The sequence below is a fragment of the Delphinus delphis genome, chromosome 6, assembly GCF_949987515.2.
Source record: "Delphinus delphis chromosome 6, mDelDel1.2, whole genome shotgun sequence".
Classification (NCBI taxonomy): Eukaryota; Metazoa; Chordata; class Mammalia; order Artiodactyla; family Delphinidae; genus Delphinus; species Delphinus delphis.
The window spans coordinates 2,046,919-2,068,180 of record NC_082688.1 but is presented as its reverse complement, the minus strand read 5'-3'; the positions used below and the strand labels follow the sequence as shown (position 1 = coordinate 2,068,180).

General features: G+C 60.9%; 3 protein-coding genes across 3 annotated transcripts; 2 read left to right on the top strand and 1 right to left on the bottom strand.

The window, feature by feature from the left end:
- The first annotated feature begins 110 nt into the window (after positions 1–110).
- SURF4 (surfeit 4) lies at positions 111–12,461 on the top strand. The gene is made up of 6 exons (XM_060013803.1): positions 111–302; positions 7,251–7,437; positions 8,066–8,142; positions 8,779–8,822; positions 9,267–9,453; positions 10,138–12,461. The coding sequence occupies exons 1-6, from the start codon at positions 255–257 to the stop codon at positions 10,402–10,404; spliced, it is 810 nt and encodes a 269-aa protein (XP_059869786.1). The 5' UTR covers positions 111–254; the 3' UTR covers positions 10,405–12,461.
- A 151-nt stretch (positions 12,462–12,612) lies between these two features.
- On the bottom strand, positions 12,613–16,918 carry SURF2 (surfeit 2). The gene is made up of 6 exons (XM_060013806.1): positions 16,797–16,918; positions 16,554–16,708; positions 15,747–15,850; positions 13,465–13,653; positions 13,122–13,282; positions 12,613–12,827 (listed from the first exon to the last, which is right to left on the bottom strand). Exons 1-6 carry the CDS (start codon positions 16,872–16,874, stop codon positions 12,744–12,746), a joined length of 771 nt encoding a protein of 256 aa, XP_059869789.1. The 5' UTR covers positions 16,875–16,918; the 3' UTR covers positions 12,613–12,743.
- Positions 16,858–21,240, top strand: SURF1 (SURF1 cytochrome c oxidase assembly factor). The gene is given in 10 exon segments (XM_060013801.1): positions 16,858–16,994; positions 16,996–17,071; positions 17,150–17,201; positions 18,106–18,239; positions 18,322–18,404; positions 19,266–19,457; positions 20,342–20,414; positions 20,501–20,663; positions 20,884–20,965; positions 21,046–21,240. Coding segments are annotated over 10 exon segments (1,047 nt in total). The 5' UTR covers positions 16,858–16,872; the 3' UTR covers positions 21,116–21,240.
- Positions 21,241–21,262: the final 22 nt, after the last annotated feature.

Sequence of the window (21,262 nt, the reverse complement as noted above, 5' to 3'; positions counted from 1 at the left end):
GGGCCTCAAGTGCGGTGGGCGGGGCCTGAGCGCGGCGGGCGGCGCGCGGCCCCTTTAAGGCGCGGCCGGGGCGGGCCCCGCGGCGCGGCCCCTTTAAGGCTTGGCCTACGTGGCAGCCGCTGGAGCCGCGGACGAGGAGCGAGGCCGGCCGCCGGCACTTCCTGTGGAGGCCGCAGCGGGCGCGGGCGCGGGCGCCGACGGGCCGAGCGCCGAGGGAGCGAGCGAGCGAGCTAGCCGAGCCTCCCGCCGCCGCCATGGGCCAGAACGACCTGATGGGCACGGCCGAGGACTTCGCAGACCAGGTGCGGCCTGCGGGCTCGGCCGGCCCCTCCCCCGGGCCTCCCGCCCGGAGCCTCCTCCCCCGGCCCCCCTCGGCCCCCTCTCCTGGATTCCCCCCGGGCCCCCCGCCCGGCCCGCCTGCACCCCCCGGGCCCGGCCCCGAGACCCCGGCCGCCCCCAGAGCCGGCCCCCGGCCCGCAGGGCCGCCCCGAGGCCTGGGCCGTGCCCTCACTCCCGATCCCACCGGAGGGATCGCGCTACCTCCCCCAACCAGGGCCCTCCCTCCTGGGCTCGCCGCCCGTCCCGGCCGGGGGCACCCCCAAACCCGCCCCAAACGGTCTCCGGGCCCAGCCTGCCCTTGCGCCGCCCCCCCACCCGGGCTCTGGGTGTGTTCCCGGGCCCCTGCTTCGGCGCCCAGCTCGGTGGGCCCGTCCTCCCCAGCCCGGCCCGGGCCATCCTAGAAGCCGAGGGGTGTCAGCGGCTGCCTCCCCGGCTCCGGAGAAGGGGCCCGAGGCCCCGGGGTGCGTGGGGCGCGTCCTCTGCATTCTACACTGTTGGGTGGTCCCTGCACGCTTTTCCTTTTACTGGGCGCTCTTCGGGGGCGGGCTGGGGAGCTGATCCTGAACGGGGGTTGGTCAGGCTGGAGGCCTGGGGTCCTCCCAGAGGAAAGGGGGCGCCCTGGTATGCGCCTCGCTGCAGAAAGCCACAGTACTTGTTTTCTCTTTCCCAGATGTGTTGGGTTCCTGGGGTCCCTTTGACCCTTCCCTGCGTTTTCCTTCCCTGTTTGGACTCTGCCCTGAGACTGAAATGAATGGGTATCTATCTGTCTGTACACAAACCTGGGAGGAGGGGAAGCCTATCTTCCTGTTTTCCCCTTCCAAGGGTGTACAGGTGGCCTTCCGAGCTACAGGGAAGCCCTTGAAACAGGCCCTTGAGTCACCATTAAAGGTGTTCAAAAACTAGATGGACAGAACCAGATGCTGGAAAGGGGAAAGGACACAGCTTCCACCCTCTCTCTCTACCAAACTTGGTCCAAAGAACATGGTGGTGATTATTCAGTCGTGTACCTTTTACCTCTAAAAGTATCCCGTTATGTCTACAGACGAACAGCCCCATCTCTGCCAGAAGATCCATGTCTGGCCCAACTGTCATTCTCTCTTTGGTTCACTTACTGTGTGTGTGGCTTTGCCGGAGTTCACAGTAGTGAGGTTACATTTTTTATTTTTATGGAGGTAGTATTAATTCATCATACTCTGAGGCTGGGCTTCTTGGAGTGTGTGTGTGTGTGTGTGTGCGCGTGTGCGTGCGCGTATGCGCGTGCACTTTCTCATCAGTTATTGGTGAACAAGAGGGTGTGTGTGTGTGTGTGTGTGCGTGCGTGCGCGCGCCTGCACTTTCTGATCAGTTATTGGTGAACAAGATTTCCTGTTGTTTCCCTTGAGGGGTGATACCTCTCTTGCGTGGTCTCCCAGTCAGGTTCTCCTAAGCGCTACTTTCCTGTGAGCTGATACTTTAAAAACCACTTTGGGGATAAAACGTAGCAACTTGAAGAAACAGTTTTTCCTAAGGTCATGATTTTGTGTTTACAGACACAATCCAAAAATTGTATCCCTCTCAAAAACAATTCATATCGAAAGCTCTCAGAAACCAAGTAGGCTTGCTTACTTTGTCGCTTTTCATTGCCATAGCCGTAGTGACCCAATTTTGTTCCCCCAAGTAGCAACTACCTAAGGAGACGGCTCCTTTTAGCCAAGGGAGTCATCAGAGCCTTGTACACTCACTCTGCAGCCCGGAAAAACCCTGGTTTTGCAAGTGAATTTCATAACCGAATCTAGATAAAATGTCTCCAGTCAAGTTGCTGCCAACTATCAAATGATAAACCCTCCTACTGCCAAAACAAAAACAAAAACAAAAAAACCCCACCAGACTCTTTTTACGTAATCCTTTCTTCTCTTTCTCCATTTTGTTTGCCTTCAATGAGAGAAGCAGAATCTTGGAACCAGAAAGGCCCTTGAGGGGCACACAGGGTTGGCCTGCACCAGTTTACTATGGGAAGGGAGGCCGGGCCTGCTGAGGCTCCTGGACTGGCCTGGGGCCATGGCCCTGGGAGAAGCCCAGTCTCCGACCTCGAGGCTAGTACCACACACAACGTGCTTCTGAAGCCTAGTGTTCCTCTCCTGGTACAAATGAAGGGAACCGCACAAAGCACTAGCGTCGTAAGAGGGCACGCGCTGCCTTAAAAAACGGAGAAACAGCGTGGACCGAGGCCGCGTCTGTCGGGCAGTGCAGGCCCCTGCTGTCAGTTTTTCAGCAGCAGAGCCCACCTTGATGGTGACAGCTGTCAGCGGACCCCTCTGTGGGTGACTCAGGAGGGCGGGGCCCAGCGGGCTGTCACAGCCAGAGTCAGGAGCCTCTTCTGGCGGCAGGCTTGGTGCGAGAGGAGGATGTGGACAGATAGTGGGGTGCACAGCCAAGGCAGTGGCTTCCTGTGGACAGAATCTGGGGCGGCGCTTTTGTTTTTAACATTTACCCACATAGTACTAAAACAATAAAGGTGCTGTGAGTCCGGCTTTTAAGATGAAAATGATCTAATTTGAAGGGACTGGGGAAATGTCATCAAAGTCACTGATCATATAATATGACATATCTGTCTTTTCTAACCTTGTCTTCAGAAAACAAAAGCAAAAATGAAGTGACAGGATTTGGCCAGAAAGTCTGGGCTGCCGCGAACAGGACCTCAGAAGGGCCATGTGTTCTCTGAGAGTTATGACAGTAATCCTGAACCTTCGATACACCCGCACTGGGCCAGATCCTCCGTATATACGACTTCTGCCGCCCCTGGATCCCGGAGCTTGGCCATAGCGTTTCCACCTTTAGATGCGGAGAGGGAGGTCTGTGTGGTCTCGCGCAGCACGTGGTGGGTCAATATGTTGAGTCCACGTGTGGCTTGGCCGTCCTGCGACCTTGCCTTCAGGTCTGCAGAGGCGCGAGCGCAGGGTGAGTGGTCTGGTTACTTCCCGCTGGCAGGCTCTGCCCGAGCTGCCTCTTTGGCATCAGGCTCCTTGCCCTGCGTGGCCAGGGACAGTGTCCTCCTGCTGGAGAAAGTACTGAGAGTGCTCTGTGCGGGAGCTGGGCATTCGGAAGCCATCTGAGACTGGTCTGAAGGAGCCAGAGACTAATGAACTCGGCAGTCCAAAATTATGCACGTGCCCTGCAGCTGGAGCTCGCTGCCAGTCTGCAGACTGTAACTTGCAAGCACATTTGCACCAGTAAATAGGAGTATTAGCACTTAATGGGTTCTGCCTGGTGGTTCGTCACCAAGGTGACATAAGCTGCATGAGGCCTTGCTCTCCAGCATGGCCTTTGGTATTTTTTTTTAATAAATTTATTTATTTACTTATTTTCGGCTGCATTGGGTCTTCGTTGCTGCGCGCGGGCTTTCTCTAGTTGCAGCGAGCAGGGAGGGGCTGCTCTGTTGCGGTGCGCAGGCTTCTAATTGCAGTGGCTTCTCTTGTTGCGGAGCACGGGCTGTAGGCTCCCGGGCTTCAGTAGTTGTGGCACACGGGCTCAGTAGTTGTGGCTCGCGGGCTCTAGAGCGCAGGCTCAGTAGTTGTGGCGCACGGGCTTGGTTGTTACGCGGCATGGGGGATCCTCCTGGGCCAGGGATCGAACCTGTGTCCGCTGCGTTGGCAGGCAGATTTTTAACCATTGTGCCACCAGGGAGGTCCCTGGCCTTTGGTGTTTTTACCTGTCCTCTGGCAGGACAGAGCCAGTCCTGGAAGCTGTCACCCCCAGGAGCTCCCCTTGGCCTCTGGTCAATCGCCGGAGAGCTAGGATGGCCTTGGCAGGACACTGAGCCGGGCATACACAGCCCCCAGGCCTCAGGGCTCTGGATTAACAGTGCGTGGATGACCGTCAGCATGGTGGGGTTCTGGTGACAGTGGGGGGTGGCTGCTGAGTGGTTTCCTCTTGTTCCTTTGCTCTGTCACCCCCTCCCCAGCAAGGGCTTCCTGCCTTATGCCGAAAAGGCGTGGGGAGAGGGCAGAGGGGAGCCAGCTGACTCACTCTCCCTGCTCACCGGCCTTAGACAGGAGGTTCAGAAAAGCCGCCCCGCCTCTTCTGGGCAGTGGGGTGGAGGCGTGCGGGCGGGGGCTGTGGCTGGTGAGGCCTGCTCCCGGAAGGTCAGGTGCAGCCTGGAGCTGCCTTCCTATTGGTAGGCGCTTTGTCCCACGTGGGTTTTTAGTAAAGAAAGCCAGGCCATCTCTCCAGCTCAGGGCCGGCTGACATCTCTTCCTGGACCTCGAGGTGCTGCGTGACCCTACAGAGCAGTGCTCAGGGAGACTTACTGGGGGTTCGGGGGTCTCGGTGGACGCACATGTGTGAGGCACTGAGCTCCAGTACCAGCCCTGACTCAGCCTGATGTGCGGGAAGTCACCTGGCCGCTGGTTCTAATCTGGGACGTGCAGGCTTGAGCTGGCCCTTGAGAAGGGCAGCCCCGGTCCTTGGTGATCAAGGAAGTCTGACTGCCCCTTTTCTCCGCCTCTAAGTTCTCGTGAAATAAGAATCGCAGACTGCTTTCCTCAGGTCCCTTTTGTCCTGAATGCTAAGACAAAGTAGGTTTTCCCGTGCTCTGTGGGACATGATCGCCGTATTCCCAGGGTTATGTCCCAGGTCAGGTGTAGCTACCCCAGTGGAGAGAATGGCTGACCGCCCCGCGGGTGCGCGGGCAGCAGGCAGCCCCCGGCCTTCGGGCCCTTTGTGTGAGCGGGAGGCTGGCTTAGCACGCGCACCGGCCAGGTGGCTTCTGGGTGCCTGCTTCGGGGGCTCTTCTGCTGTGCCGAGGGGACACTGTCTAAAGCAGCGTGACGTGGGTTCAGGGGCCACACGTTGAGACCAAGATGTGTGTAGGCAATAAGATTAAAATTGGGTCTGGTCTTATGTTATATCACACCTAGTTTTTTTCTTTCCTGTTCAGTGCAAACAGGTGCCCATTAGCGCGTGGCTGGTTAAGAGAGGCTCCGGATCGGCCTGACTTATAAAATCGTCAGCCCTAAACCTAGGTCACGTATGACTTTGAAAATCAGATTCGTGCTTAGTTCAGAGCACAGATGCCTGAACTTTTGCTGTGCTTTTCCAAAGCAGAGAGACGTGTGTCTCCTTGGTGTGTCTGCATGCAGAGGGAGGAGTGAGTTACGTGTCCGAAGGGAACCTTCTCTGGGCCGCTCTTTAATCCTCTTGACCCAGACACTCAAATTAAGATGCGTCACGGAGGCTTTAAACACTGCCTCTGTCTCGTCCTGTGGGCTGCGGCGCGGTGGGCGCGCTCCCCCGCCCGGGAGTCCGAGTGTGCACAGCCGTCCGGCGGGGCCCTGCCGGCCTCGCCGTGGCTTCTCCCCGGTTTCCACATCGAGCTGAGGCCAGTGTCGTCCCCCGGGCTTCTGGGCGGGGCCTCGACACGAGGGCCAGGGCGTCAGAGCTGAGGGGGTGCTCTTTGTGTCTCGACGGGCTGGGTGACTACACCGCTGCTGGGCATTTCGAAATCATTCGGGCCATGAGGCAGAAACGGGAGGGCATGTGGCATCAGCTGTCCCCGCAGCCCCCGATCTGACGTGTTTCTTCTCTGCGTGGACTCCAGAATTCATATAGGAGTATTTGGGACCTCTTTTTTTTTTTTAAACAGGGTCCTTTCCCTTTCCTTTTCTCCTCTGCTCATTAAAGTTGGAAAGAATCTTCGCCACCATGGACACAGCTGTCCTCGCTTCTAGAAGGACGGTAGAGACCACTCCCCCTCCCCCCAAAGTAACTCAGTCCGTCTCCAGTCCACAGTGTGCTGGCTGGTGGGTGTCAGAGCCAGGATGAGAACCCTGAGCTCCGGTCTCCGCCGTGCTTCTGTGCCCGTACCTGCGTGCGTGCCTGTCTGCGCGTCTGTCTCCCTCACTGTGACTCCAGCACCGCTTCCGTGGGGGTCAGGGGCTGAGCAGACGCGTCACCTCGGGGCTCAAGCTCCAGGACTGGAGGAGAGTGGCCACCTGGCTTGTCAGCTCTCTCTCCTCTGCTCCCAGGCCGGCCAGGCCAGGCTGCTGTTGCCCAGGTCCCCGGAGGAGGGGAGGCTTCTCTGTGCAGACCGAGCCAGAGCTGACGAACTACAGGCTGGTCTAAGCAGCCCGAGGCTCGTTAACCCTGTTGGACAGCTTTAGTGCTTCCTAGGACTTGTGAGCCGCTCTTCAGAACACCAGAAACGAAGGAGTGCTCCCGTATACACCTCTGTTTGTTGCACCTCCAGGTTTAGTCGGCTAAGGGGCTGTGACGCTCAGCTGGCCCTCTGAGGAGTCAGACTCACCGCTGCCCTTTAGACTCTGCTCCTGACATGTCACTCGTGTGGGTGGGTCTCCGATCTTTCTCCCGAGTTCCTGCTGTGTTAGCGTGTGTCACAGGGTTTCTTTCCCTTTGTACCTCAGCTTCGAACGCCTGTAAGACAAAGGGCGTGCAGTTCACCGAATGACATTTGTACCTCAGTCTCGCCTTGCCTCTCTGTGTCCTAATCACCCATCTTAAGTGGCGCGGCTCGCAGCGGGCAGGCGGCCGTGTCTGGAGGTGTCGGGCTGTCGCGGTCGGAGCGGGGCCGCTCACGGCAGCTGGTGGGCAGAGAGGCCGGGGAGGCTGCTCGCAGCCCTCGGCGCAGGACGCCCCACGACAGAGAGCGAGCTGGGCGGAGACACCCTCGACGGGTCGCCTCCGAGGGCTGGTCCAGTCTGTCGCTGGGCGGGTCTGCCTTGCCCACGCCCTGTGTCCTGTGGCAGTCCCACGCGTGACGACTGTAGTTGCCACACACACATCAGCTGAGATGGCGGAGGAGGTCGGGTCGGGCCCGGGGCATCGCCTTCGGGCTCCTTCGTCTCCAGGACGGAGGCCTGGGCGGTGCCAGGAGCGGGCGCCGGGCCCCTGACCCTCGGCTTTCCGCGGCCCCGCAGTTCCTGCGAGTCACCAAGCAGTACCTGCCGCACGTGGCACGCCTCTGCCTCATCAGCACCTTCCTGGAGGACGGCATCCGCATGTGGTTCCAGTGGAGCGAGCAGCGGGACTACATCGACACCACCTGGAGCTGCGGCTACCTGCTGGCCTCCTCCTTCGTGTTCCTCAACCTGCTCGGACAGCTGAGTGAGTGGCGCCGGCGCTCGGGGGCCTGTGTGTCTGCAGCTCCTCACGCCAGGCCAGCAGCCCGGGCCCGGCAGTTGGGCCTGCCGGCGCGCGGGTGCGTGCTCTGTGTTGGGTCCTGGCTGCGTTGCTTTGAGGCCCTGTGATCAGTGCCCAGAGCGGGAGGTGCTGGAGATGGGGGCACCTGGGTGGGCCAGCGAGGAGCTGAGGCACCCCAGACCCAGGGTGTCTGGAAAGGATCAACAGGTAAACAGAGAAGGGGGCGCATCAGACACCAGTGCAGCTGCGTCGGCCTCGGGTCTGCCTTCCGCCCCTGCTGGCCGTCTTGCGGCGGCAGCGCTCCCTCTCGCACGTTAGGGGGCAAGGACGGGACTTGCACTTGCCAGCCTGTCCCGAAGCCCCACAGTTGAGCTTCTTTCTGATGGACAGTGACTGACTGTAAGCAAGGGACCCACTTTCCGGACCAGTGTTTTTGATGAGTAAAGACCAGTGGACGCGTGTGTGTGGCCCGTGCCTACCACGACCCTCCCAGAAGATGCTTTTTGCTTGGGGGTGGGCGGTTGGGCTGCCGCTGCGCGGAGGGCCAGGTGAGTGGCCGCGGTCCCCTGAGCCTCGCCCTTCTCCTCTGCAGCCGGCTGCATCCTGGTGCTGAGCAGGAACTTCGTGCAGTACGCCTGCTTCGGGCTCTTCGGCATCATCGCGCTGCAGGTAAACGGCACGCGGCTGGGGTCTCACTCTCGCTCTGGTTAGAGCAGAGCTGCTGGCGAAAGGCATTTGTGAGGACTCAGGCTCACTCCCCTCTCGGCCCTCTGTGTGTCTGCCTGGAACTCCTTTTCTTTTCTGAGAAATTGCTGGATTTTCCTCCACGCCAGCCGTGGAAACTCAGGAGAGCCAGACAGCCGAGCGCCCTGGGAAGGGGCCGAACTCCGGGCATCCTCCTTTTGCCACTTTCCTGAGTTCCCTGTGACAAGGGGACAAGTCACGGGGTCGGCTGCAGCCAGGGCACTGTGTTGTTAGCGTCTTACTTCATAAAGAAGAGCACCTAGCTACTCACGTGAGATGTGTCACACACATCGACTGCAGACTGGCGTCTCAGAGCCGCTGCGTTCTCCAGAACGTCCTGGGCCCCGCCCTGAGGAGGCAAGGTCTTGCTGGATCCAGGGCCACCGCTGCCCTGAGACGCTGAGCTTGGGGCCGTCGGGGTCCTGAGAGGGTTCTGTGCGTCTTGTATTTAGATTCTCACCTACGCTGGAAGAACTGCCTGGCGCTGTTCATTCTGTAGAAATACAGATCTGTCTGAAAATGCTGAGACTCAAGTTTCTCTCTCTTCTCTGTTCTCCTTAGACGATTGCCTACAGCATTTTATGGGACTTGAAGTTTCTCATGAGGTAGGTGCCTTCTGGCTGGCGACTTCGTGCACTTTCCTCGTGTTTCTAAACTCAGTAACTGTTGGTTGAAGTAAGTTTCTTTGGGTCCAAACCATGCTTCTTAGAATCTGTAGCGGACGTTGGTGAAGCCTTTTCCTTCCCCACCCACAGCCCCCAGGACAGAGGTGAGAATGAGGTCATCCCTCCCGACCCCGTATATCATGAGGGCGACGAGGGCCCAAGTGAAGTACTGGCTCCCAGGGACCCAGCTGGTCAGCAGGAGAGCCCAGGCCAGGCCATCCCGAGGGTGGCGCGGAGGCATCCGTGTCTCCGGTCGCGTGGGGCTTCCCTGTCCGTGGGTGTCACCGGAGTCCCTGCTCCTGCCGGGGTCTCCCGATGTGGTCCGCTGGGCGCTCACAGAGCCTGATGAGCCTGAGCGACTAGCGTGGCGTGTCCGTTCCTCAGGAACCTGGCCCTGGGAGGAGGCTTGTTGCTTCTCCTGGCGGAGTCCCGTTCCGAAGGGAAGAGCATGTTCGCGGGCGTCCCCACCGTGCGCGAGAGCTCCCCCAGACAGTACATGCAGCTCGGAGGCCGCGTCTTGCTGGTCCTGATGTTCATGACCCTCCTGCACTTCGACGCCAGCTTCTTCTCGGTAAGTGTTCCTGTCGGGTCCCTGTCCTTCTAGAAGGGGTGCTGCCCCCTCTTCCCAGCTGTGCACTAAGCATAGCTGAGGGGCCATCGGGATGATCCTGTTAAAGGAAACAGCGCTGCCAGGCTCTTACGCACCAAGAAGCTGCCTTTCCAACAGATTAGGTCCTGCATCTCCCTGACCTCGCTGAAGGGTCCGTCCAGGCTGCTGGCGAAGATTCCTGGCACAGGCTCCTGTTTCTCTTTCCTTCCTCACACTCCTGCCTTTATCGTGTCCTTTTTGTTGGGGCTGCAGAGTCGAAGGCTTTGTCCTTGTCCCCCAGTAGCTTACAGAGCTGGGGGGCCCCGGCTGGGCGGGGTCCCCAGGAGGGGCTCCTGGTGCTGGGGAGGGGGGGAGCGTTTGGCTCTAAGCAGCGCCGGGGACTGTGGTTGTGACTGACAGGTCCACCGGGCTCAGACTGGGGCAGGTCCCGGTAAATCCCAGCCTGTTCTTTGGAGACCTACCATTCCCCAAACCTTTCTCAATTTTCAAAGCGTTGCTTTCGCTGCTGCCCCCATCGCAGGAGACATGATTTTCTTCCCTGCTTGTAATGCCGGCTCTCGGCACGCCCTGAGTCACTCCACCCTGGCCCACGGGCAGCTGGAACCTGCCTGTGTATTTCCATTGCTTACCTTCCAACCCGTGCAGATTCTCCAGAACATCGTGGGCACGGCTCTGATGATTTTGGTGGCCATCGGCTTTAAAACCAAGCTGGCCGCTTTGACTCTCGTCGTGTGGCTGTTTGCCATCAACGTGTATTTCAACGCTTTCTGGACCATTCCCGTCTACAAGCCCATGCACGACTTCCTCAAGTACGACTTCTTCCAGACCATGTCGGTGATCGGAGGCTTGCTCCTGGTGGTGGCCCTGGGCCCCGGGGGCGTGTCCATGGACGAGAAGAAGAAAGAGTGGTAACAGACCCCTCCCCGCCTGGCTGGGACCCGTGGCCGTGGAGGACTGGTTCAGGGTGAATTCGCCATAACTGCCAGCATTTCTGTATCCTCTCCCCTCCCCTCCCTTGGTAAAGGCACAGATGTTTTGAGAACTTTATTTGCGGACACCTGATAATTGATGGCTAAATCTGCTCTGGACCCCACCACCTGGTGTCTGACCGTGCGGAGCCGGCCGGCCCGTGGTCAGCACCTCCCTCCCCAAGGCCGGCCGCGGCTCCGTGGAGTGAGCAGCTTGCTTGGCTGTGGCCTCTCGGTCCTGGTTTTCTTTCGGTTCTTTTTTGGGGTGGGGGACCTTCAAGCTGTACTGTGAGCAGATACATTTGTGTATCATTCAAAGCAGTCTCCCTCTTTATTTTTTTTTAAAGTTTACGTTTTTAGCTAAAACTACTCGATGATTTGGGGTGGCCCCGCCCAGCATCAACACACTGGTTCCGACTCGCACCAGTGCCTTCCCCGTCGTTTCTGCCCTGCGTTGTGATGCTTTATAGGGACAGCGAGAGCATGTAGAGAACCCCAGACCCAAAGCGTAAGGCAGCGCTGGAGGGGCAGCGAAGGTGCGGTGAGAGGCGTTCACCAGGGCCTCGACTCGGATCGGTGCCGTTTTTATGGGCGACGCCCTGGGAGCGGTAGTGGCTCAAGGTGCGGACGGTGGCCCACGGGGAGGCTGCCCGGAGCCCGCAGGAACCCGCCCCCCGGGCCCGGCAGCACGCGGGCCTCAGCCGCATGCGTGGCCAGCTCGGTGGGGGCCAGCTGCCACCGCGGGGCCGGGCCAGAGCGGGGTGCTCAGACCGGTTACCTCACACTGAGCTGCCCCAGGGCCACAGCCAGAGCCAGGCCGGCGCTGCCTGCTGTCTCCCCCCTCCCGGGGCTCCGCAGGCCATGCGGCCACCACTCCCCACCTTCACGAGGCTGCGGCTTGCTCAGACTGTCCATTTGCTATGCTGAATGCAGCCCAAAGTACTTTTTACGATTTGTGATGCCTTACCGATTGGATCTCGAGCCTGTATTTCAAGTTTCCTAACATTGCCTTATACTGTTTCTCTTCCTGGGGCTGTGAGTGCTTCTTGCTGTTCTCCACTCGTCCGCCTCCTAGCGATGCCTCTGTGCCTCCCACGGGGAGTCAGGGTCAGACCGACATGGTGAGGCTGGCGAACTCCCCTCCTTGGAGGCCTCTCGCAAGCCTTGCCTTGGGGCCGATCTCACCTTCTCCGGTTCGCTCAGCTAGGGGTGCCAGCCTGAGGGCCTCCCCAGGGCTGCTGGGGCCAGTCCTGAACCCAGATCCACGTCTACCTTCCAGGCCAGAGCCAGGGTGAGGTGGGGAGCAACACGCCCCGCCCCAGCGAAGCCCCTGGTCAGCTTCCCAGGGCAGGGGGGAGGCCGGCTCTTACCCACCAGTGCGCTTAGCGCCTTTCCAGCACCCTCCTGTGTCCCCGCCACTGCAGAGGCTCAACCCAAGACGCTCCCAATCCCTCCCCCGGTGGCCCTACTCCCCGAGTATTTATAAGTTCAGAGGCTTTTCTACTTCAGTCACTGGGATGCTCCCACACCAAGGGGGTGTTCTGACTCAGTGCGCAACCTGGGCAGGGTGGCGTCTTGATCTACACCCCCCTCCCCGTTACCCCAGCATGATGGCCCTGATGAACGGCGCTCTCGGCCAGGTCGCAGTTGCTCCGTGACACTGTTTTTGGCAGGGTACGGGTCTTCTTCGGCTCCCTGCTAGGAAGACCTTTCTGGTTTGTAAAAACTGAGATTGGTGGCCAGGTGGCGTCGTGGCCACCAGTCCCGCCTCCCCTGGCCCTGCGTGGGCTAGTGCTCCGGCCGGGGGTCGATGCCTACTCGGGGAGAAGAGAAAAACAGGATCTACCAACTGGTTCTGGCGCAACGATTTCTGAAAAATTTTTTGCTTTATGGGGGAGATAGTTATGAATCTCATTTTATGCTGTATTTTATATCTTAGTTGTGTTTGAAAACATTTTGATTTTTGGAGACACGTCAAAATAAATAGTGGCATTTGTTGTATGCAGTGTGATCCTCTGGTGTCGTCCAGCCAGGTGGGGACTGGCCAGGGCTCTCCTCGGTGCCCCCTTCGGGGTCCCTGCTGCTTCCTGGGGGTGGGGGTGAGACCCTGACATCCGCGGGTCAGACCCCCCGGCCCGGCCTTCTGGGGCAGCAAACGAGGAGTGGATGGACATCCCACCAGTTGGGAGGACGCACGGCGGGCACCTCGAAGAGGAACATGGCGTGCATGCCGGGAGGGTTCTCGAAAGGCTCTCAAGATGCGTTTTCTCCAGCGACTTTCCATTAACCTGACTGTTTGAAAGAGCTGAAGCTCTTAGGTTTGCGGTGATGACTCTTGGACTTCTTTCTCAACGAGCCGGACTGCTTCTGCGGCACAAACAGAGAATCCTGATCAGTGGAGGCGTTCTGATCTGACGCAGGGGTGCTGTAAGCCCGGCCCCCGCAATCCCGGCCCGCAGACAGGAAGAGGCTTTAGTGGAAACTCCTGGGCAGCAAACCAGGAAGCAGCCCCCCGCCCCCATTAGAGCAGCCTCGGCGCTTATCTTAACGTAGCGTTAGCTTGAGATTTCGGTTGTGAGAAAGGTGTCTTTTTTAAAGAAGCTGAAACCATAGCTAGAAGAAGCCGCTGCCACGCCGGCAGCCCTGGGGGTGGCACCCCACCTTCCCGCGCTTGGGGACCCGCTCCCGGCCCGCGGCCTCGCTGTCCCCAGGGCCCGTCTCTCTGCGGCGTCTTGGCTTCTCGTCCTCATCCCCTGTCAGAAAGTCGTCGGTGCTGTCCCCATGCTCGGTCCCTCCCAGGTCCTTTTTGGTGAACAGCTCGGCTGGAAGGAGCAGAGGTTTGGGCCGTTTTAGGTCGAGTCCACCACCCGTGTCGGGGGTCAGCCGGGCCCAGGACCGGAGGACACACGGCGGGAGGGAGCTGCTCACGGCTGACAGAAACGGAGCGGGCGGTCGCAGCCCGAATCCAGAGGATGGGCAGGGAGGGGGGCGCGTCCTGGCTTACGTGGGTACAGGTCTGTCATGCTGTCGTCACTGTCACTTGGGGCGGCGCCGTCATCGCTGGACGGGGGTTCCCAGAAGGCTGCTCTAGGGCGGGGCGGCCCGCCACTGTCCTGCCGGGCTCCCCTCCTCCGACGCCTGCCGCCGGCACAGGCGGGCACGAACTCCACGCACTGCTTCTGGCACTCCTCGTCTGGGAGACAGATACGCACGCTGCCGGGTTCCCGCCTCGTCTCCCCACAGCCCTCCGGGAACAGAGCTCAGCTCCGCCAGGACCCCCAGAACCCTCCCCCCACAGGTAAGATCAGCAGAGGAAGGCGAGCGCCGCCAGCCGGGTTCCTTTCGGGAGAGCAGGGGGGCGCGTGGGGGCGCGGGCCCGGGGCAGGAGGGTGGCGAAGGCCTCCCTCTCCTCTCCTCCCCGACTAGGACGCGCCTGGAGCATCTGTTCTCTGGCTCCAGCCGGCCACGGCTGGGAGGGCGCTGAGCGGGCACAGGAAGCCGGGCCAGCCTGTCCCCCGGAGATGGAAGTCCCCTCGGGCACAGCGGCCAGGACCCCCGCTGGATGGCGGGGCTCAGCGGAAGTTGGTGCCTGGCCCTTGCCGACCCTTGGCTCAGAGCAGAGGGCGGGGACGAGGCCTCACGGAGAAGCCTCGCTGCAGCCACACCGGCCCCCCTGCACCGAGGACTCGGGGCAGCCGGCTGCTGGAGCTCGCCCTCCGTCGGCCCTCACTGTCCCCCAACTCCGGCCATCGTCACTCACGGGGTGGACGAGCCCTGCTGGGCCCCGGCTCTCTCGTCACCGCCCACCTGCAGGGCCCCATCCCCGGCTGCCCCTCTGCCGCCCCCTCCACGGCCGCACAGCGGCCCCGTCACCAGCAGAGCGGAACCTGCGCATGGCCAGGCGCCCCGGCCCGGCATCGGAACCGCTCCCTACTCGTGGGGAAACGCAGCCCCTTCCCGCCTCGCCGAGCAGCTGAGCGCGGCTGTGGGAAGCAAGGTGCCCGGGGACCCCGTGTCCTGCCTCCGCAGGCCCCTCAGCGCCGCGCTCGCAGCCTCATCTCTTCACTGGGAAGCAAGGCCTTCGGGCTCGTCCTCCTTCACCTTCCTTCCCGTCCCCAGGCCTGCCCAGCCGCTCCCCCTGCCCCCGCCTCGCTCGCTCGCGGGGAGGCTCAGGCCTCCTGGCCCGCTCCGGCCTGGCTCTGTCCCCACCTCGCCACCTCAGCTGCCTCCGTCAGATCTCGGCTCACTCTTCCGTTCGCACCTGCCCTTCGGGGCCGTCTGACGAGGCTACCGCTGCGTCCCTGAGACTCCTCTCTGCCTCAGACACGACCGCACGGGGCTCCTCTGAGCTCAGGCCCGGGCCTGTCACCCAGCTCCACGGGATGCAGACGCCGTGTCTGTGTCGCTGATCTGCATCATCTGAGGGCTGGTCCGTGTTCTCAACAGCCACCCTCCCTGATCCACCTCCACTTGTAACGTGCGAAGGGACCTGTGCTCTTCCCCAGAAAGCCATTCTTCAGGCTCCACTCTCCCACCTTCGTGACGTCAGCAGCCACCAGTTGTCACACCAGGACCCTGGGAAGCACAGCCGGTTTCCCCCTCTCCCTCACTGCCCCCGTCCGCTGATTCTATCCACAAAACCCTTAGAAACCTCCCACATCCTTCCATCTGCCCTGCCAGCACCTGGCGACCCCAGCCACCGGCGTCTTCACCTGGGTGACTGCACAGCAACCGGGTGGCCCCTCCCCTCCCCTCTCCCCTGGCAGCAACATGTGATCCTGAGACACAAACAGATCAGGCCAGTCCCTGCTTTAACCCTTCCAGGGCATCCCCACTCCACGGCTGCCAAGACCCACTGTGGTCTCGTCCCCACCTGCCTTTCTAATCCCACCTTGCCTGGTGGCACAATGGCCGTCCTCCAGACACCCCCCTAGCCAAGCGAAGCACTCTCCCCACCTCCCCGCCCCCACCCCCGGCAGTCCCTCAAGTCTCAGTCTAAAGAGAAACCCTCCGAGAACCTCCTGCATAAGACAGGTCCACCTGCCTCGCTTGACACTGTCTTCTTCACAGCACTTAACACAACCTGCATCACTTCGGAGTCTGCCTCTGGCTCTGCACCGTCTCTACCGTCGTTCCTCTCTCCTCACTGTACTGGGACCTGAACCACTGCATCCACCAAGTACCACCAAAGGATGCCCGGGCTGCCGCTTCTGCATTCTAGGGGCGCTGGTCCTGGGGGAGGGCAGGCAAGCACCCAGACACCCACGTCCCGCCTTGGCTACTTACATTTCTGCAGCGCCCTCTGGTACCGCCGGCCCTGGGTGTGCCTCAGCACGTGCTCCGGGGACTTGTTGATGTGCCGCAGGGTGAGTTTGCAGAACAGCTGGTGCCTAAGGGGACAGTTCACAAGCAAGGATCCAGACCCAGGGTTCTCCACCCTGGCCTCCCCCAGACAGACTGACAGGGGAGGTCTACCACGTGGCTGGGGCATCAGGATTCTTAGAAGCTCCCAAGCAACTGCAGTCCGCAGCCGGGTTGGAGAAGCACTCATCCAGGCGGACTGCGGCCTCTCACCGTCTACCTGGAAAACAGGCCTCACCAGCCTCGCCGGACTCTGCTCCAGCACGAGAGAGGCACGTCGGCGAGAGCCTGGCAAAGTGCTCGACAGTGGGAGCGTCTACCATGCCCCTCTTCGTTTTGACTACTATTGTCAACCGTGCGCTCTCAGCTAAACCAAAGCTCTCCTTTAAACTAAAGGTGACCAAGCGCAAGCGCTCCAATCCTCTGGAAGCAGACAGGCCCAGGTGACAGACCTCACGTTTACAAAAAAGCAAACACGCACGGGGGACGGGCCTCACTGGAGATCCCAGGTGACTCACAGCTCCAGGACGCCCACCTGGATCTCAGGTCTCCTATCTCACGGGAGGGTGCGCGCTGCAGAACAGGCCGCGTCTTTGAGGAGCGCTCACCCAGCGGGGAGGGGTCGGGGCTTTGGAGTCTACCCAGCTCCGGCCAGACTCAGCACTAGGAACTGTCCCACCCTAGGCCTCCCGGGCAGTGCCGGGCCCGCCTCGGCCCGGCCCAGCCACGTACGGGTTCTTGGTGCTGGGCACAATGTGTGGCTCGAACTCGGCGTAGTCGAAGGCCGGGGAGGCGCGGACCAGCCGCCGGTACTTCTTGCCGCGGGTGTAGACCTGGAGCTCCGGCAGGCGGCAGGGCAGCTCGTGGCCTGTCAGAGCGCACCTCACCTGCGGGCGGGAAGGCGGGGCGGTCAGGGGGTCTGGGCGGTCTGGGGACCCGGGGCCCGTCGCGCGGGGTCCTGTGCTGCCCGCCCACCTTGCGGGCGCCGGGCTCCAGCCGCAGGCTCGGATGCTCCCGCAGGAAGGCGCATACGTCGGCCGGCGGCTCGATCATGGCTCGGCGCGCGCGGAGCTGGAGGCCGAACGTCGCTCGAACCACGTGGGCCGGGGCGGGGCCGGGCGGCGCCCCGGAAGCAGACGCCTCCAGATCCCGGAAGCGCGCGCCCGGGCGGGGCGATGGCGGCGGCGAGGGGGCTGGGGCTGCGAGCGGCGGGGCTGGGGTCGCTGCTGCGGGCGGCGCGCACGGGGCCGGTGAGCGGAGCAGGGTGGCCGGGCTGGGGGCGCGCGCCCGGACTGAACGAGCTCAGCCGGCCCCTTGCGTCTCCGCAGGCCCCGGCCCGCGCCGTCCGGAGGAGCGCCCTTGGGGTCATCTCGCGCCCAGGTGAGGACTCGTCCAGGGATGCCCTCGGCATCTGGGAAAGCCGCCCTGTCCGTCCATGCCTCCGCTTTGCCGGGGCGCGTGGCATCACGATAAGCCCTGGAACTGCCGCCCGAGCCTCTGAGTCGGGCCCTGGGTGCGCGCGGGCTCTCGCGGGCGCTGTCGTCCGCGCTGCCGCCCGAGACGTGCCATAACCGCCCCACGGCACCTCGGGCTGATGCGGGGCCAACCCAGGACGGAAACTGTGTGGGCTCCTAAAGGAAAGCCTAGCTAATCACCACGGTTTGCATGTTGCCTCCAAGGCACAGCAAAGGGTACTTGTCTGTAGAGTGCTGTGCACGCTGTAAAGGCACGTTGCAAGCCTGCTCCAGGCCTGCCTTTTCACCATCCTCCAGACCCGTAATGCTTTCCGTTGATGGGACTCACCCTCTGAGAGCCTAAATGTACTTCCTGTGTTTGTTCTGCCAACTTTAAATTTACGAACGATGAAAAAGAACAGCTGTTCTGAGTTCTGTAAACCACTCTCCCGAGTGTATCCCATTCAGTCTGCAGAGCACAGTAGCCTGTACCCATGCACCTTCATGACAGGATACATCTCAGCATATTCTTGCACAAAAGGCGTGAGGTGGTTCCATGAATTACCCAGGGTCATGGTTGGTGGCAGAGCCAGGACGAAGCCCTGGATCTCATTCAGTGGGTGCATGTCCACTGAGTGGGTGTCATGCGCTGGGCACTGGGTTAGGAGATGGGCTGGACGCATGTGCTGGGCTCCCGACTGCACGTGGTGGCCTGGGCCCTCTTCTGCATCACGTTCTCTCCGGTAGTCACGGCAGCTTCAAGGAGTTGTCTGCTCCAGTTCTTTGTTCCAGGGCTTCCGGCCCCATGCCCATGTTGTGACATCTACTAGGGTTGGTCTGGAGGCCCAGCAGGTGTGGCAGCTCTTCAGCCGGAGCAACTGCCGCCAAAACGGAAGACGACTCCTTCCTCCAGTGGTTTCTGCTTCTCATACCTGTGACTGCCTTTGGCCTGGGGACGTGGCAGGTAAAGCCTGGCTTCTCGCGCTCCTGGCTCTGAGCCCTTGACTCTGCTGCCATCTGCTCGGGCTTATGCCCTGTGTCCGCAGGTCCAGCGCCGGAAGTGGAAGCTACAGCTCATCGCAGAACTAGAGTCTAGAGTTATGGCCGAGCCCATCCCGCTGCCCGCAGAGTGAGTGTGTGAGGCCGCCCCCCCCGGGGCTGGGGCTCAGGTGAGGTCAGCAGTGGGGCCTGGCTGCTGCCACCCTTCCCGACCCTGAGGGGAACCCTCAAAATCAGGGGTCCTGCTAGGCTTCCTGTTGACACCCGACTGCCCTCGTGAAGCTGCCTGTCATACAGACACAGATCTTTGAACCTGGGTTTCGCGCCTTTTCCAGGCCCAGTGTAGCTGAGGGACCCCCCCCACAGTGCTGACGGCTTTCTGCAGCAGTAATTCTTAGCTGGAGGGGAGGGCACGCGCATGTCACGTCTGGACATGAGAATGGTACTGTGAGAAAATGCGCAGGCATTCGACTGCTTTCTCCCCTCATTTAAAAGCACTGTCCTAGGAATTCCCTGGTGGTCCAGTGGTTAGAACCCCAGGCCTCCACCGCAGGGGGCCCTGGTTCCATCCCTGGTCGGGGAACTGAGATCCCACAAGCTGTGCGGCACAGCCAAAAAAAAAGGCACTGTCCGAAGAGTGCCAGCTAAAATCACAAAGCTTTCCAGACAGAGGAGCAAACAAGTGGGTCACATTCGGCTTGCAGAAGACGGTTTTGGCCCACGTATTTTATCGTGTTCACATAGGAGGCCACAGCTTTAAGCTTTTCTTGAAAACATGGACTGTTGGGCAGCACAGATCCACGTTTCCATGTGGCATCAAAGGGATCAGCTTCCCCCTTTGGAGGGCGCATCACGCAGACCCCACCGTGGCGGTGTGTCCCCTTCTACATTGCTTCTCAGGCCACGGTGGGCTTCGTGGTTTGCAGACCCTTGAGAGGGTTTGTCTTCCTGCCAAACCTGGCTTGGTCTCAGCTCCTCCCCTCTCTTGTAGCCCGATGGAACTGCAGAAACTGGAGTACCGGCCGGTGAAGGTCAGGGGGCACTTTGACCACTCCAAAGAGCTGTACATGATGCCCCGGACCATGGTGGACCCGGCCCGGGAGGCCCGGGAGGCCGGCCGGCTCTCGTCGGTGGCTGAGAGTGGTGCCTACGTGGTCACTCCCTTCCACTGCACTGCCCTGGGGTGAGTGGGACGCGGGGCAGCTGACCGGCCCGGCAGATGCGGTCCTTCCCACCTCCTTCCTTCTCAGCCCCCAGCCCTGGGGAATCCAAGAAACCCAGATAAGCTCGACTCCTTGGGAGTTTGAAATGTGTAATTCTGACATTATTAAGCCAATTAACTTCTTACTGGACAACGCCTGCCTGTTGAGCTCTGAAGGAAGGAGAGGTGAACGAAACAGGCCTCTGGAGAAACCATCCATGAGTGGCCCACACGTTTAGTGCTTAGGGTGCAGGCTGAGGGGCCAGCAGAGCAACTCAAGAGAAAGGAACCCCCAGCCCTGCAGGGAGGGAGTCGACTCGAGGAAGGCTTCCCCGGGGCTCTTTGGGTCAAATAGTGAGTGAGGAGACGGGCGGAGTATCCCAGGGGAAGGAGGTGACGTGCACGTTGGGGGCTCCGCAAGTGCAAGGCCGCTAAGTAGAGCAGCTGCCCGACGGTAACGTACAAATGAAACCCCAGGTCCCTTGTCAGCCCCCAGCTTTCTGGCTTTAGGTCTGGGATGGGCCCCAACGCTGCGGCTCGGGGACTCCCCTGGTTAGGACGGGAGATTGTGGGCAGACACGCGAGGCAGTAGTTGGAGGCGGCGGGGCGGTGTTGGTCATTGGCTGCGGGTGCAGCAGGTGAAGCACAAAGCAAGCGGAGGCCGCTGCTGCTGGCGACAGTGGCGCGGAGGCCGCGAACCTACAGCACTCAGGGTCGGGCACCCCCTCCCCCCTCCAGCTAGCTCTACTGACCCTTAAACCCTTACCGTGCTGTGGTCCGGGAGGGAGGCGCCAGAGTGACCGTTAGTGACCACCTTTATTCAAAAACCGTCCCCGACCTCAAACAGCGCGCTCTTACTACTCCAGAGTCACCATCCTGGTAAACAGAGGGTTTGTGCCCAGGAAGAAAATGAATCCAGATACACGGCGCAAAGGCCAGGTAAGGGGCGTGAACCCGTCCCCCTGTAGGAACCAATCCAGGCTCCATGCAGGGCCCCACAGAGCATCTCACACCTTCCTGGGCAGGTTGAGGGAGAAGTGGACCTAGTCGGGATGGTGAGGCTGTCGGAGACCAGGAAGCCCTTTGTTCCCGAGAACAATCCCGCGAGGAACCACTGGCATTACCGGGACCTGGAGGCCATGGCCCGGCTCACAGGCGCAGAGCCCATCTTCATAGATGCCGACTTCAGTACGTCGTGAGCGGGCCCTGTTCTACCTTCCTCTTGACCCTGGACAGCTCCCCAGCACTTCCGCCCCAGCGCTCCCCCAGCGCCCGTGTTGGTGGAGCGCGAGTGTGCTCGACAGGCGCTAAGAGGAGGGCGACATGGGGGGGCTGGCTGACTGGCCACTAAGTGCCAAGCAGCTGGTAGCACAGGCCCCGGTGAGGACACAGCCCACTGTCCCCGCAGAGAGCACAGTCCCTGGAGGACCCATTGGAGGGCAGACCAGAGTGACCCTGAGGAACGAGCACATGCAGTACATCATCACCTGGTAAGCCCGGGCTCCGCCCACTCCTGCTCGCCCCACCCTCCCTTCAGCCCCTGACAGCGCTCACTTTCTTTCAACCTAAGGTACGGACTCTGCGCGGCCACCTCGTACCTGTGGTTTAAGAAATTCCTAAGCCGGACTCCTGGTGTGTGACAAGGCTGGCAGATGTAGCCCTGTCCCTGAACAGCTGAAACCATTTCAAGAGACTCGACTTTAGGCTGATGACGTGTTACTGGTATAAATAAATCTCTACATCGCATGTGTAGCGCCTTCCTTCCACCCAAATGAACTAGTCCATCT

Excerpts from the sequence above, each read along its gene's own strand:
- SURF4 (XM_060013803.1), top strand. The coding sequence starts at position 255 with ATGGGCCAGAACGACCTGATGGGCACGGCCGAGGACTTCGCAGACCAG. Across the intron at positions 8,823-9,266 it reads GACTTGAAGTTTCTCATGAG|GAACCTGGCCCTGGGAGGAG; the intron begins GTAGGTGCCTTC and ends TCCGTTCCTCAG. Across the intron at positions 9,454-10,137 it reads TCGACGCCAGCTTCTTCTCG|ATTCTCCAGAACATCGTGGG; the intron begins GTAAGTGTTCCT and ends CAACCCGTGCAG.
- SURF2 (XM_060013806.1), bottom strand. The coding sequence starts at position 16,874 with ATGATCGAGCCGCCGGCCGACGTATGCGCCTTCCTGCGGGAGCATCCG. Across the intron at positions 16,709-16,796 it reads TGGAGCCCGGCGCCCGCAAG|GTGAGGTGCGCTCTGACAGG; the intron begins GTGGGCGGGCAG and ends TCCCGCCCGCAG. Across the intron at positions 13,654-15,746 it reads CCAGAGGGCGCTGCAGAAAT|ACGAGGAGTGCCAGAAGCAG; the intron begins GTAAGTAGCCAA and ends TCTGTCTCCCAG.